At 35.5% G+C, this 15,789-nt stretch overlaps 1 protein-coding gene across 4 annotated transcripts in view; it reads right to left on the bottom strand.

Annotated features, from left to right (window-relative positions):
* MYO16 (myosin XVI) overlaps positions 1–15,789 on the bottom strand; it is a 363,225-nt gene that overhangs the window by 169,870 nt on the left and 177,566 nt on the right. For all 4 annotated transcript variants that reach the window (XM_032679459.1, XM_032679458.1, XM_032679457.1 and 1 more), the window contains exons 8-12: positions 15,160–15,235; positions 13,322–13,475; positions 8,147–8,297; positions 2,416–2,526; positions 634–699 (exon numbers count right to left, since the gene is read on the bottom strand). In XM_032679459.1, the coding sequence (XP_032535350.1) occupies positions 634–699; positions 2,416–2,526; positions 8,147–8,297; positions 13,322–13,475; positions 15,160–15,235 (558 nt within the window). The remainder of the gene's footprint in view (positions 1–633; positions 700–2,415; positions 2,527–8,146; positions 8,298–13,321; positions 13,476–15,159; positions 15,236–15,789) is intronic.

Below are 15,789 nucleotides of genomic sequence, written 5' to 3'. Positions count from 1 at the left end.
CTTGCAAATAGCTAGTCTGTCTCATAAGTGAAAGATTAGAAGGGTAAGACACAGGCCTTGTGCATATGACAGGTCACACATGGAGGACTCAAGTCCCCCTTGCCCAAGCACTGCCTGTGCCCAACACAAACCACCTCTCTACGACTGATTCAGTGCAGTGCTAAGCTCATGCTGAGCACTTTGCACTCATTGCTGTACAGTGCCCAAACCGAGAGACGTGATGTAGAGCACAAACATTTTGAGCTTTTGTGCACTATTCAAGGTTGTTATCTCCATAATCATGTTTTGGGCAAGGGGGCTGCAAACTAAAACAATCCCTGTATGAAGTATGCACCTATTTTTCCAAGTCTGACTTTGGCAGAAACCACCAAGGTCACCGTGAAGAGTTTTTAAACAATCTAAAGTGCTCCTGCTCATTCAGAACATTATTAAGATGGCTGTTTTACAAATAAGACCCAGTAAAAATACCGGGGTTTAGAAGTAATTTAAAAATTTTTGCTAAAATATTAAAACTAAGATGCTCCCAACAAAAAAAGTGCATATATGTAAATTAATTTTAGGAGTTTGGCCTGCAAAATGAACTATATGAATACTGAAAAAATATCCACAATTTTTTAAAAAGAGAATGCTTACCATGGTAGAATAAATAGGAAGTTCTTTAAATGGGTTAACAAGCAACAGTATATCACCAATGTAGGTCTGAAAAAAGAAGATATAATTGCTTTATTAAAAAATAAATTGAAAGTTTAAGGAGGTTAATGGTTTTCTTCTGAAAAGAACTCTTGGAAAAGTCTCTTAAATCTAGCTATCATCATGCTAAACATAGTTCACAAATTCAGAGCTTATAACTTCATAATTTGAACTTGAGATCTAAATTTAAAATTCATACAGAATTAATTACTCTTTTTGCAACAGAACTGAACTCTTCATAAGAAAAAATTATGCATAGAAAAATTGCACTGCATATATTATTAGTAGATTATTTGAAAGTTAATTTGTAGTTTACCATTTGCTAAACTACAAAAATGTGACATGCCTACCACATAAACAAGTTCCTCAAGTGATTTTTTATGGGATAGATGACATAATTTAGAAATGCTATACTGGTTATCCAGAACTGATACACTAAAATATGTTGCTTGTGGGATAAAACAGAGCAATTGATACACATTATAAGTGTTTATGCAAGTGTATCTGTATACAAACATATGAACATGCATCTAGAAAAACTATCCTGATTATATTTAAAGGAGTAAACCATCTAATGATGGCAAAGTTTGCAAGATGTTTCTGTTTCATAGTTGTGGGTTTTGGTGGATGGAAGTCTGGACATGAGCACTCACAGCCCAGAAAGCCAATTGTATCCTGGGCTGCATCAAAAGCAGAATGACCAGCAGGTGATTCTGCCCCTCTACTCTGCACTTGTGAGAGCCCACCTGGAGTGCTGCATCCAGCTCTGGGGCCCCCAGCACAAGAATGGCATGGACCTGTTAGAGTGGGTCCAGAGGAGGGCCACAGAGATGATCAGAGGGCTGGCCCTAAAGGGTGCCTACAGGAAAGATAGGAAGGAACCCTTTATCAGGGATAGCAGCATTCCAGAATGAGGGGTAATGGTTTTAAATTGAAAGGTAGGAGATTTAGGTTAGATACTACGAAAAATATTCTTTACTGGGAGGGTGGTGAGGCACTGGAACAGGTTGCCCAGAGGAATTGTGGATGCCAGATCCCTGGAGGTGTTCAAGGCCAGCTTGGACGGGGCTTTGAACTCAACCTGGCCTAGTGGAAGGTGTCCCTGGCCATGGTAGGAGAGTTGGAACTAGATGATCTTTACGGTCTCACTCATGCTATCTTTTTCAAAATGAAGTAGCTTGATTTGAGGAGGCAGAAAATATTGCATTTCGTAGTAAAAGTACTGTTTTTCTTCTAAGACGTAGTAATATTTTTCCTCTCTCTCACTCACTCTGACTTCACTGTTGGGTTTTCCTGAAGAATGAAACTCTATTAAGCTTCACAAAACATGATGCAGGAAGCTTCAAGGATCTTTTGGTGGCTTGAGAAGGAAGATTACACATTGTAGTGCACTGCTCCCTCAGGCCGCACTATGATCTGAGTGACCTTAAAACATTCATTCATCACAAATGTGTTCATCAGTGTTTACCAATATATTTCTTCTGTGAAATAAACACACATAAATTATATCCAAACCTATCTGAAGTGATATTCCGTTTTTTATTTCTCCTTTTCCTACATAAACTTCAGAAGCTGAAGGGCTTACGCACACACATGCTCTGATCCATTTAAAACTAGTCATGAGTTCAGGGCAGGTCACTGCCCAGTAGCTATGATAGTAAGCCTATTTTTTCTCTCTTTGCTCTTTTTTGGAAGCTTATTGTTGACAGGTGAATAGCAACTCACATATATCTGATTATTATTGAAGCGCTTCTGAATCTCATAAAGCAGGCTGCTGTCTGTTAGCTCACTCAGAGAAGCCAGGTCATCATTTGGAGCTGGAGGCATTAGCTTGATCTAGAAAACAAAAATTAGAGAAATAAAGTAACTCTAATCATTCTATACCACAGTGTTCTAACCTGCAGTATAAACCTAGATCGCTATAATTATGGAAGAAAAATGCATTAGGAAATCAGAATGTTGTCACTCCCAAACAATTTCACATCACTAATCTTAATCAAGAGAAGAATATAAAAATTATTATCAATGTTAAATTGTATAACTGCACAAGTGTGATGGGCTCTTAAGAACACAGACCGCTACCAGAGCGCCATTTGCAATTCTTAAACCCATAAAGATTCCCAGCTCAAATGCCATTCTCCTGCTCTCTTCATTAAATGTTTATGGCAGAAGAAATCAAGACTATTAGTTAGTGCACTTGTATACTATTTATTGCCCACTATTTAACAAAATTCTCATGCTACGCTTCAACATATGGGATTTGAAATTCTATTGCAATTTTTCCTGCAGATTAGAAGTAAGTTAGTAAGAAATGAGGATGATGTTGTCAAGGATACCAGAAGATAATCAGAAGAGGCCACTTAGCCAAAACTGGTGAGTGAAATTATTTTAACATTTTTGAGATTTAGGATTAATAATATAAAGTCTGCAAGGGAAAGTAAAAAAGTAAATGCTAATGAAAAAAAGTATCCGAAAGACAAAGTCAGAATTAGAGAAAGTAGACAAAAAATCAGTGATAATGGAAAGTCGACTAAAGACAAAATAAACATTGATATACTAAGCAGTGTGCTTAGTATGATCTACACTTAATATGTAGTTTGATTCATTTTTTATGACAGCCCAAAGAAAACCACATTTGCACGTCAGTAAAATACCTAGAAGCAGAAAATTCTCCTGTAAACAAGGGTAGAAGTGAGTTGTTTGTTCAGAGTTTACTATAACTCAGTGTCTATTTTGAGGCTAGGTAAAGAAGACAAATCTTTTTTCTTCTATTGCTTTGCTTAAAATGAAGGCCCAGGAGAAAAGCAGACACTGCCCTTTTTTGGTAAATAACTCAGCATCTTCAGTCTCTGGCAGTGTGAAGAGGTCATTGACAGAAGCAGCAAGCAGACTGGGTGATATTGAAGGGAATATGGAGTGTGCTTCGGACAAAGAGAAGACCCCAACGGCTATGGATACCTGTGTTTAATACTGGGGATCTGATCCAAAACTACTGAACTTCAATTATTTCCATAGGTCCAAGGTCTAGTTCAGAAAATATGATATTCTGGGTTCACTACCTATGCCTATACAACCACAGGTGTATGTTTACATATTTAAGAGGTTTATTCCTCACCCATTAAAGTGAATGAAGATTTCTCTATCACACAGAAGATGGAATTTCTTGCTCTTTTTGTTTTTAATCATGGTAGATGGATCTACAGCTGACTAGAAAACAAGAATTCCACTTGGCCTCCCAAAAAAATTACATTTTGATATTTGTCTTTGATGATGTACATTGGAATAGAAAAACTGAACAAAAGAATTCCAAGAACATTTTTAAGTGTCTTGTAGAGGGAGAGCAGATGAAAGACAGAAGTCTGTGGCCTCCTTTCCTTAATAGTGTGCTCACTTGGCTTGCAGGAACAAAACAGGCATCAGTCTTCACTGCACTCCCTTGTGTGCTATCAAAACTCAGAACATCTGTGCCAAAGAATGAGCTTGTCTTAATCTATCTCAATGAAGATTAAACCTCTGCTTTATATTTTAAAATAAAATAAGGGTTTGCCCTGGGATTCTCCATATTTTCAGAACTTTTTAGCACACGTCCTTATTCATTCATGGTTCATATCAGCTAGTCCTCACGCAGATGAAACCTGGATATCATTCAGGTCACATACCAATGGTCATTTCCTACAGGCCATTTGGGCATGGCCCCACCTCTGAAGGAAGAAAAAAAGAGTTTTGCCTTATGGATGTGTGCCGACCCATCCCACATAGCCCTAGGCCAGCAAATAGACCCAAGCTTTTTTTTCATTTCATAGTCTAAGTATGGCCAAAGATGCTCATTCTGTAGACAGATGGTTCGAAACGTGAAGGGCTCAGTTAAACTCTGAGTAAGGAAATCAAAATAATTTCTCATCAACTTTTTTTCCTACAAAGTTTAGGATTTGGTGTTTCAGCATTTTCTACCAGATTCTGCCTCTAAAAGTTTTTGAGATTTTAGTAATGCTACTAATGAAGATTCCTATTTACTCATTTAAATTATATACATTTAACAAGATTCACAGTCTGCTCATATAAAAATCTTTAATTATTTACATTCTTTACATACTTGTGTCACTGAAATATGTATACATTCCAGCTTTTATGTGTAATATTATGATATGCACAGCTGTCCCCCATCATAAGTGATATTGGAACGATCAAAAGGGTATCAGGGGATACTCTATCACACAGTTCATATGGCCAACAATATGTAAAGACAAAGAAAATTTCTTGATTTTAAAAGAAAAGACCCAATTAAGAGAAAGAAAATATTTAACCTATATTTGTCTGTAGCATGAAGCACATAATTCAATTTGAGGCCAGTAGTTTCAATCTGTTATCAAAAAAATATCTTTCCCAGCTTAGAGGGAGAGAAATTGTCAGCTACAATAAAATTCTGGAAATTACTCATACTGCTTTCCTTGTTTGGAGCACACATTTTGACATTACAGATGATCAAAGAGCACCTTTTACCAAGGGCAAAGCAAAAGCTAATACAAGAGATGCAAAAAATCCTTTGTCAACATAGTTATTTGATCCCTATCTCCTACGCTTCATGTAATTAAAATCTTACTTCATGAGAAATATTTTCTTGTCTATTTTTCATCATTTTTGCAATTAAAAGAACCTGAAACTACATATAAATTTGAATTGTTAGTTCTCTCAAAGCCAAAAAAAATTATGAGATTTTTAATTTAAGAACACACGTTTCAAATGTACTAGGACGAAATTTTTCTCTCTGATCCTCCAATAAAGGCCTAATCTGCATGCCATATTGCCTAAGAGGGTATGATATTTCTAACACAAAGAATACGCAATATCATGCTGATATATTTCAATAATATATGAACAAAAAAGCCAAGTAATGACTCCACATAACCTATTGAAAAATTAAACAGAATATGATTACTTTTAGCATACTTTGGAATGCAATTGCTAAGAATAAGACAGTGAAACTCATTAGAATGTGTATCCAAAAGGCAGGAACAGAAAGAAGGGATTGTTCAAAGTTTTCCTTTGCTACCAGCACTAAATAAGAACTTTACTTCCCAAATTGTAAAATTTTAAAAAAAAAAAAGTCTCTGAAAACTAAAATCTAAATATTATGTACACAAATATGGAGATATATATATATACACACATGCAGTTTATAATGCATGGCTATTAGAATAGAATACAATCCCTGTATTTCCAGGATCATGATTAAGTCACTTCAAGAAAGAAAAAAATCTCATATTTTCATTTGACAAAATCTAGGTATTCTTTAGTTTAGTAAAATTTAACTATTTCCCAAAGTGATTAAACTGATTTATTATCTTTTCTTCGTTAGAGCTAAAGCTTATTAAGCCCTTGTCAACTGAAAAGTTCCATTAATCTATTAATTTTTTTAATGCAACCAGTCGTTTAAAAACTCCCTGAAACAGCACCATGTCTAACCTACATCCTGTTAGTGATGATATCTCAGATAGGATCTTCTGCTTATTCTTTTCCAAGGGAGTATCACTCTTAATTCAGTAACTACTGATTTTTACTGCTTCTAAAAAAAAAAAAAATTCCTTCTAACTTATTTAGAGTAGAATTTCACATACTATTTCCTGCAGAAATTTCTCAACTAATGGAGCTAAAAGAGATTCACCTTTAAGTCTGCTGTGTAGTCTTTGATTTGTAACTAGTGGGAAGCTCTACTGAAGTATGGTGAAAGAGCAGAAGGAGTACTTTTGAAAAGCTGCCCGAAGAGGCTCTAGGTCATGGTGGAGAACGAAATCATCAATCAGTTTCTGTCTATGTTTTAGGGCACAAACTATGAAGCAAAAATTTAGCTTAGAGATACTGAAAACTCGAATAATTTTAACTAGGTTTGCATCAAAAGATAATCGAGCAGAAAGAAGTATCCATGCTTTTGTTCACACTACTGTTGAACATCTAGAAGCAAGTGATGGTCTCGGCAAGATCCTAAGCTAAACACTTCCCTCTCTTTTACTACAATTATAGGAAGGTTCCTTCTAAAAGGGTTGCAAGCATTCACTTTTCTAACTAGCAGTGCTTGTCCCTTGGATTACCTGTTTTCATCACATTGCATTAGTCAGCAACACCAGAAGTTTTAAGATACGAAAACAAGATGTAAACCAAGTGCAAAACACTTCTGGTATCTTCTGAGTGAATAGGGAAGTGAGTGCTCTACAGGATGCCAAAGCTGAGGACTTTCAGAGATTGACTCATATCATTTACATATGAACTCACTGATTGATCTCATATGATCAAGCTATTCCTCTGAAACACACACAAATAAAAGCAGTGGAACGTGCATTCTTCTGCCAAGAGAGTTAAGCAGTTTTTTTGAACTGAAGGTGGCTTACATGAAATCAGTATCTTGCTCCTTTGTTATGCTTCAAATTCACAGTAAACTATTTTAAATGGAAATATTCCCTTCCACCATCACCACCACCATCACCTCCTCAATTCTAAAGTAATGTTTTCTTAAATGGCTGAATACTTCTGGAATATGTGTTTCCCAAATGCATGTAACAGAAAATAGCACAAAATGTAGCACAAACCCCACAAAAATCAAACAAAAACAAACAAACCAAACTCAATCCCCAACAAACCAAACCAACCAACCGACCAAAACCACAAACAAACCAAAACAAATGAACAACAGCAAAAACAAACAAAGAACCCAACAAAACTCCACCAACCAAAAACCAACCAAACAAGCAAGCAAACAAATAAACAACAAAAAACTACCACTAACAAAAAATTCCCACACCACACCACACCCCCTCAAAAAAACTGCCAAACTCCAAGTAATGAACTCAAACTCCGGACATGCTAGATTTATAAGCAACAGATAATTGCCTCCTTTTGCATTCATCCTATACACTGAATGAGAATGGGATCCTGGCTGGGGAGAAAACTGCAAAGGGTATCCAAATAATCAGTGACTGTAACCTAATGCATTATCACAAGAAAGAGAGTTAACACTGCAGCTGTAAATCTGACAATTCCTAGATTTAAATTACAGTCACTTACTTTGCAACTTGATATTCCTTAGACAGTTTTGTTTTTACAGTCTCCCAGGTTGTGTTTCTTTCTTTTGTCAACCAACTTGGGAGACAAGAGCACACTCCGGGCAGTGCTAACAGTTGCCCCTCCCCTGTTGTGAACCATGAATAGAGTTTGAGGAGCTCTGAGCCCTCCGACTGCCACAGCCCCTGACCTGCCACCAGTAGCTGGCAGGAAGCAGCTGTTCAACTTGCAGAGGGAACTCTGCAGGGCCAGACTGATTGCAGGGAGGTGACAAGGCTCCACAGTGCAAAAGATATTGTTGTGTGGTCAGGGAAAAAAATACTGTGGTCTTCAGCTTCCATAAATTTGCAATTTCCATACCTAAGCACTAAAAAAAACAAATCAAGAAACTGCATGCCATTACCTGTTCAAGTTTGGTCGTGGTGTTCACGGTGACATTTTCAGAGGCACTGTCTTGAGATTGCTGCTTATATACGGCTTTAGCTGCATCTTTAAACATGGTGTCTTTCTCCAGCAAACTGTCTTGCTTGGCAATCGGTAAAGCCAGGGGATTGCTACAAAGAGAATCAATAAAACAATTAGACTTCTACTGAAGATGTCAGACAAACAAATGTGGGTGGCACAAGCACTGAACTGAGATACAACTCAGGGATGAGACACAAGTTGCTGGTCCAAGTACAAAAAAGAACTGGTGAGAAATAAAGAGTTCACACAGGTTGGTCTGTTCCCAAAGACACAGAGCAAAACACCTTGATTTAAAATTCACCTTTATGCATTTTTTTTCTGAAGCTGAATTAAACAAGCCAAAGAGAATATGCATAAGTCTGCTTTTGACACCACTAGGCTGGCAAATCAATAGCCAATTTTGAACAAAATTTAAAAAGCACAGTGTTAACCTACACAATACTATTTTAAAAAATAGTATGTTTTAACATAATGTAATACAGATACTGCCATTGCAATAATAAAATTATTTTATTTAATATTTAATAAAATTAAATTCCATCACTTTTTAGCTTATTTTTAATTAGGTAATATCCAAGATATATTTTATGACCAGAAGCTGCTCTGAATTTGTGCTAAGTTAAAAAAAAAAAAAAAAAACCACAAACCTAAAAAACCCCCAAGCAAATACCACACTCCTGACTGCAACAATATGCAATATTCTTCATCCACACAAAAGTTAAATCTATTCTTACACACATGGAGTTGTTTTCTCTACTGACAGTTCACACAACATGACAGTTCTAAAAACAACAATACCAAAATCTTGGATGATTTTGGCAGTGTTGTACATCCAGAGGAATTAGCAAGGAATCAGTCCCAGGAGTTGAGAACAGAAACATCTTAAAAAATAACTGTCTGGATTCTGACAGTGCAAAGGAGACAATCTCATGGAGTGTACAACAGCTCTTTGCCAGATGTATACATAACTTCTTTGAAAGGAAATGTGGATTCAATATGGGAATGGGGGCATAAAGCATTCCACTATGGAATAAAGCCCAAACCTCGCTAAAATATATCTCATATTTATTCTAAGCTACTTGAGTTTAATCACTGATTATAAAAAAGCCAAGATTACTCACACAGTCAACTCAAATGAAATTACAGAGGACCCATAGATAACAGTGATAGCAATTCATGAAAAGAACTGGTGTTGGAAAGAGAACTGAAACACACATATAAATTTTAGGAACAAAGAAGAAAGCACCTTCTAAGCAGAATTCATTGGGAAAAAAGTCAAAGCAGTTTCCCTTTGAATAAAATATAGACAAACAAAACTTTTCTTCTGATGAAACTGTCAGTCTGAAAACACTGAAGGAATTAGTATAAACATTTTATAATGAAATATACACAATTTTCCTTCTCAAAATGTTTTGCTTCTGACATTTAAATTTAAAATACCTAGAGGAACGTTAGTGAAAATAAAAATTTTTATTTAGTACTTTGATTGACCTAAGATAATTTTGTCATACATTTGTTTATCAAATGTCACATGGGCAAAAGATCCAAATCCCTTTCTTTTGATTTGAACTGCAGAACAGAAAAGCCATTATCCAACTATTCTTTTGAACCTGGCAATTAGAATAAGACATATCAGTGATTAGATTGTAGAAGAAATTAAATAACTGTGACACTCATGATGTGATGTTTGTTTTAAATTGAGAAGATCCAGGATTTTTTTGCTGTGAAGCTGAACCTTACCCATTTAATCTTATCACTTTTGTGTTAACTATACAACACTCATTAAAATTCAGTTGTAAACTCCTCGAAACCAAATAAACCTTCCAGGTGTCACAAAAGAGAAGCAGGTTGTAAATCACAGTAAAGCGTCAGGGGAAAAAAGGTGCCTACTGTTTCCATAGATGCATTTTGAACTTAAGAGGACGATAATAATAAACTAAAGAGGCGTGTTTCATGTCTTGATGGACATGAGAATAGCCTATAAATTATATGCATTTATGAGATATTATTAGGACTTTAAGTGATAGAAATGCTGACATGTAATTCATATTACAACAAAAATGTGAAAGATTCTGTGAAAGAAAAAACATAATAAAATTATTCCAAGAGTTCATTACGACTCAGGTTCAAGTAGACATTATGAAAAATAAACTAAAAAGAGTGGCTTTTTAGAAAAATATTTCTATTAACATTCATATGTATTTTTATTAGTCACAAGCTTAAGTCAAGCAATGCCTTTGAAAGCTGAACCGTAGGACAGAGCAAGGGAAGATTTTATGTTAATGTAGGCAAGTAGATTAGCATAAATGGTCTTCTTTTATAAAAATTAATGGATAATTGATAGTTAATTAACCACAAAGGAAGACTTAAGCCAAAGTAATGTTGCATAGTAGACAGGAAGAAGTGTTATCTAGGGTAATCTTAGTTGAACATTCTAGGACTTGCTGCTGGCCTATCTGACTGGAAAAAATCTTGAATGTTATATGGAGGAATAGAAATTTTAATTTTTAGGCAAAGAAGCCATCATATATGGAATTAATTTGAAGTTTTGTGTATTTTTATTGGGTTTTTTTTTAGACAAACTGAGATGGTTTTCTATAAGGTGCCATCCTCTAGCATGTCCTTTATTTAAAAAACAAAAAGAAATACGAAAAACTGAGACCGGACAATCAAATAATTGGAAGTTTTATCATCAGTACTGGAAGCACTAGGGCAGCTTCTAACTTGACAGAGAGAATTATATCAAGGCAGATTGCAATGATATTTTCATGGGCCCTTTGATCTTATTGTTTTTGTTGGAAGGAATTTCTGTTACTGGTAGGGAGCAGAGTTTTAGAGTGAGCAAGGCAGCTCAGTGAGTGCCAGCTACAGCCGACCCACCAGTTAACTTCCTAATCCACCCATCCTAAATCAGATAGACAAAAGTACTCAGTAGCTCAGTAAAAGAACTAGAAGAAATATTCTAATACTATTAGTGCTTCATGATAACATGATTTCAGTTGTATTAACTCAATGCTTGGCTAAAGGAAACCAGGTTTGCTTGGTAATTTAGCATTATGCAAATATACTGACTGTTAAACTTTATATCCTCTACCTGAGTTAAGATACTGACTTTCAATTCATCTCTTCATAGTGTTCTTCCAGAAATAAATGCTGTAATTTAATCTTGAACCAGTAAAATTAGATTTGCTGACAGAGCATATGCTATTTATAATTGCTTGTTCGGAATTTTTGAGTCTGCTTTTGAGTACTGTTTTCTTCTTAGACATTGGGCACAAAGTAATATGGCCACAACACAGAATTAATAGGACCTCTTGTAAAACTTACCACCTCACATTAAACGTACTTCCTTATATCAAGAGAGTTGATGAAGAATGGATACAATAAAGAATAAAGCAATGGTACATGTGGATTATTATTGTGCACTCCTCTTCAGCATTAAGGAAATTGCTTTGGTACACAAGAACATCAGAGACATTCATCAACTTTATGCAAGTCAAGTCTTCCAGTGATTGATGAGTTTTACCACTAAAGAATGGAATCCAGTACAATATGTGCACCACAGTACAAACTTCTAAAACATGAAACACATGGAAATGCATCATCTAGATACAAGAACAATGAAAATGTTCTTAAAGTCTCCAAAACCTTTATAAATAAATTTTGCTAGGCCACCTTACAGAGCTACAAGAGCGACCTACCATCTACTTCTGCTATTACGACATTTCAATAATTAAAAATAAAGGTTTTCTTTATGTTTGAGAATCTAAAGGCTTAGTTTCATGCCTCAAAATTAAATTTTTTCATTTATAAGATAATAGAAGGCCACATAAATTTCAAGAGTATGATTTAAGTTATTGAAACAGTGGGTTAGACTAGATGGCTGCTTATTTCATAAGGAATTAACGAGCATAAGAAATTAGTAATTCCATAGACAGTAGTATAATACTCCCAGCTACATACATTAGTGGCTACAAATGATGAAGCAGAAACACACCATGTTTATTATCCATATGCAATCTTTACTAAATATAAATATGTCCCATGGAATTCTGAATTTAACAGATTGATCATTTCATGACAGTTGCTAACCTCTTCCAGATTTTAATGTATCCAAATATATTCTACTGACCATAAATTATATCTATAATGAAATGGAATATATCTTCCCTGTCTCTCTATAGGAGGTTTTATTTTTTTTTTTTCCTCACACAGTCTTTAGTAATTACTACATAAAAATTAATACCAGTGTTTTGCAAGTTTATGCAACCAACATGCTTCAAATATACAGCAATTGCATTATTTGTACTTTTTAGAATTCCCATGGATCACAGTATCTGGAAATAAGAATTTGAAATATCAATATGTCTTGTACTACCATAAAAGAGCCATTAGTGCTTCATATATATAGTACATCTCTTTTCACATATCTATGACAGTATTTTCTTAAGATTCACAAGGAAATACGAAAAATATCAAAATCTACAACTTAAGACAAATACCAAGTTCTAAGTCCACACTGCTAAATTCTGCTTGATTCCACTTGAATTTTAAGCAGCACAAATCTAAATACAAATTTGTAACTGGTTAGGCCAGTATAATTTCATCTGTAATCATATATATTATTTTTATTTTCAGGACTTGTCCCTGCTTCTCTCATAAGCAATAGTAGTTTTACTACACTATTCCCATCTACTTTAATAAAAGGACGTTCGAATCTAATAATTCTGCTAAGGCAACCCTAGACCATTTTGTACCGGCAATTATAATAATGTATTTTATTATTAATAGTTTATATTTATAGAACTAATGTCAACAAAAAGCTACGAGAAATACAAATGCAAAAGATGATTCAGCAGATTTCCAAAATGAAAGAGTTACTTGACCCATTGTATCACAAGAGTCATGGAATCATAGGATGGTTGGGGTTGGCAGGGACCTCCTAGAGAGCACCTGGTCCAATCATCCTGCTCAAGCAGAGACATGCCCAGGACCATGTCCAGATGTGTTTTGAATATCTTCAAGGACATTCACAGGATTCACAGATTGACAGATACCATTCAAATGATAATCTGGCTCCAGTGAATTGCTCTGTAACAATAGAAGCACTTACAGTTTATTGGAAACTGTGGGCAAATCATGCATGATCTCTTCATATGGCTCTTCTTGAGATAAAGTAGAAACAGCTAAAGGGTCTTTCATTTTTTCCTCCCAAACAGTTTCAGCCTTCATAAGAATTTCTTCAATAAAATCAGAAGCTGCAACATCTGAGACATTGGAACACCAAGATATCAGAAAAGAAAATGGTGAAGAAAACCTCATTTGAATTCAAGTCTCTAGATCAGACTAAGATTAGGCCTCTGGTTAGATAACATGAAAAGAATAGCTCAGATATTGATCATAAAATAATACTTGAAATTACTGGGAAAACAAAGGCAAAGTAAAGAATTAAGCTGTCATCTGCAAAACCTCAAAACCTCGCTGTGTAGCGAACCAAACTATTCAATAATTCATAGGATTTCGGGAAAAACAACACAACCCTTTTCAACACGGTATTTCAGTGAAAACATGCACTTAAATCCTTTTCAAATGTTTTACATTTCTACAAACTAGATTTATATGTCTTGTACATACAGAAATGCTGAAATCAACTGCGTTAAATACATACTAATTGTGGTTAGCTAACTGTATTGTTAGACAATCTGAGTTTGGTCCGTACCCTTTAATACAAATACAAACTGGCATGTAACTAATGACAAACAAGGTTTCTGTGGTTAAGCGTCATGGCATTCCCTATGAATGTATTTGTAGGTGGTACAGTACTTGAAGCATAACATATTTTGCTTTATTTTACTGATGCCTCAGAGCTTTTTGGATTTTTTAGCTTTTTGTAGATTTTAGAAGTAGTTGTGTAGTAAACGTAGATTTTAATGTAGCTGTATAATATGTCACCCTTTAGCACAGTAGTTTACACATACCCAACCCTATTACCCCATTTCATATCAAACCCTTTAAATTCCTTTAGCGTGTTTAGTCTTCTTTTCAAGGTAGAATTGTAGAAAATTCCACGCAGAACCGGGGGGGGTGGATAGTTCTGGGATTGGATGGACCTTATTATAAAATTTTAGAACCAATGCCCGGGTGCACGCGTGTTGTGTGTATTCCCCTGGGCCTGAGGGCCTGATTAAAGGACCTGCTCTTTTTATCTTATATACTAAATTGGCCTGCAGTTTTTTCTCCGCGGTCTCTCAAGACAAGAAAGTTACACCTCATAATCTGACAGAAAGATTCTGTTTTCTACATTACTGGGTTCTATCTTTATTTTATCCTAGGCATAGAAGATTGAACAACCTTGTGTTTCTTCTCTTCAACTCTCCCAGCTAACACTATTGATGTTAGCTCTGCTTTGCTCTCTGTGTTAGACCAGTTGACCAGAAGTCCCTTCCAACCTAATACAGTCTATAATTCTATTATCTTTAGAGCCAGTGCTTCAGCTCCCTGTTGCTATCTGGTCTAAGAAGGTGCCTTCTATGGTAAACAGGGGGTGCTACACTTTAAAACTGGATGTTGAATTTGTTTTCAGACAACAGCTATAGAAATTCCAGTTCATGAGGCTATGGACTATGATCAGTTGAGATAGAAAGGGACTCAGAGAGAAGTCACCAAGAATGTGTAAATGCAGCTACCACAGAGGCACTGAAGAACTCTCCACCAACAAACATTGTTAAAAATAAACAGGGAATGTAACAAGTGGAAGAACATGCTGTCATTTGATATGGTATCCTGCATTACCATGACTAGCAGTTCTCAGCAATATATGTAAAAACATATAGAAACATGTGTATGTGTATTTAATTCTACACACCAAACAAATAACCACCACAGCAGGAAGGAAAGAAAACAGTGTCACAGTAACTAATACATACATAATGTACACGGATTTTCACCTACCTGAAGGCTTTTCATTATTGCAGTTAAGAAGATTGGGATTTGCCTGGTGCATCACAAGCAGCTTCACAAGATTGGTCTAAAATGGGCAAAACCAGAAGTGTATGAAATGGCAGCAGTAGGACAGGTGCAATGTGCCTATCATCCAGTTTACTCCTTCCTTTCTGCACTAGCTGAAATCATATGACAAACCATAGGCAGTACCTCCAAACCCCCACCTTCTGCAGTTACTAAACATATTTTTATAAATCATAAGAGACAGAATAAAATACAGTTCTTGTTCAATTTCAGTGTATCCTTACGGTAACTCCACCCCCAAAGTCTCCCTCCATCCTTACATGAGTAAACAAATTCACAAAGGGAAAAAACCTAACCCTCCATCACCACCTGTTATGACTTAGATCTCAAATATTTCCTTATGCCTAATTCAACAACTGTGTGCCATCACTGCCAAAGGGGTGTGTGACTCACAGCCATCATCATGGAAGTAAATCTGTCCTCTGTCAGGAGTAAAAATTGGCACATTTATCTTCTGTTTACCAAAACTATTTAATCTATTAATAATGGTCATAATTATTGCACCATTGAGTGGGATAAAGTGTCACATAACTAAAAAGTCTAAAAGATATTTCT

Source organism: Chiroxiphia lanceolata, chromosome 2, assembly GCF_009829145.1.
Source record: "Chiroxiphia lanceolata isolate bChiLan1 chromosome 2, bChiLan1.pri, whole genome shotgun sequence".
NCBI classification, from domain to species: domain Eukaryota; kingdom Metazoa; phylum Chordata; class Aves; order Passeriformes; family Pipridae; genus Chiroxiphia; species Chiroxiphia lanceolata.
This window is presented reverse-complemented; position numbering and strand designations above follow the sequence as displayed.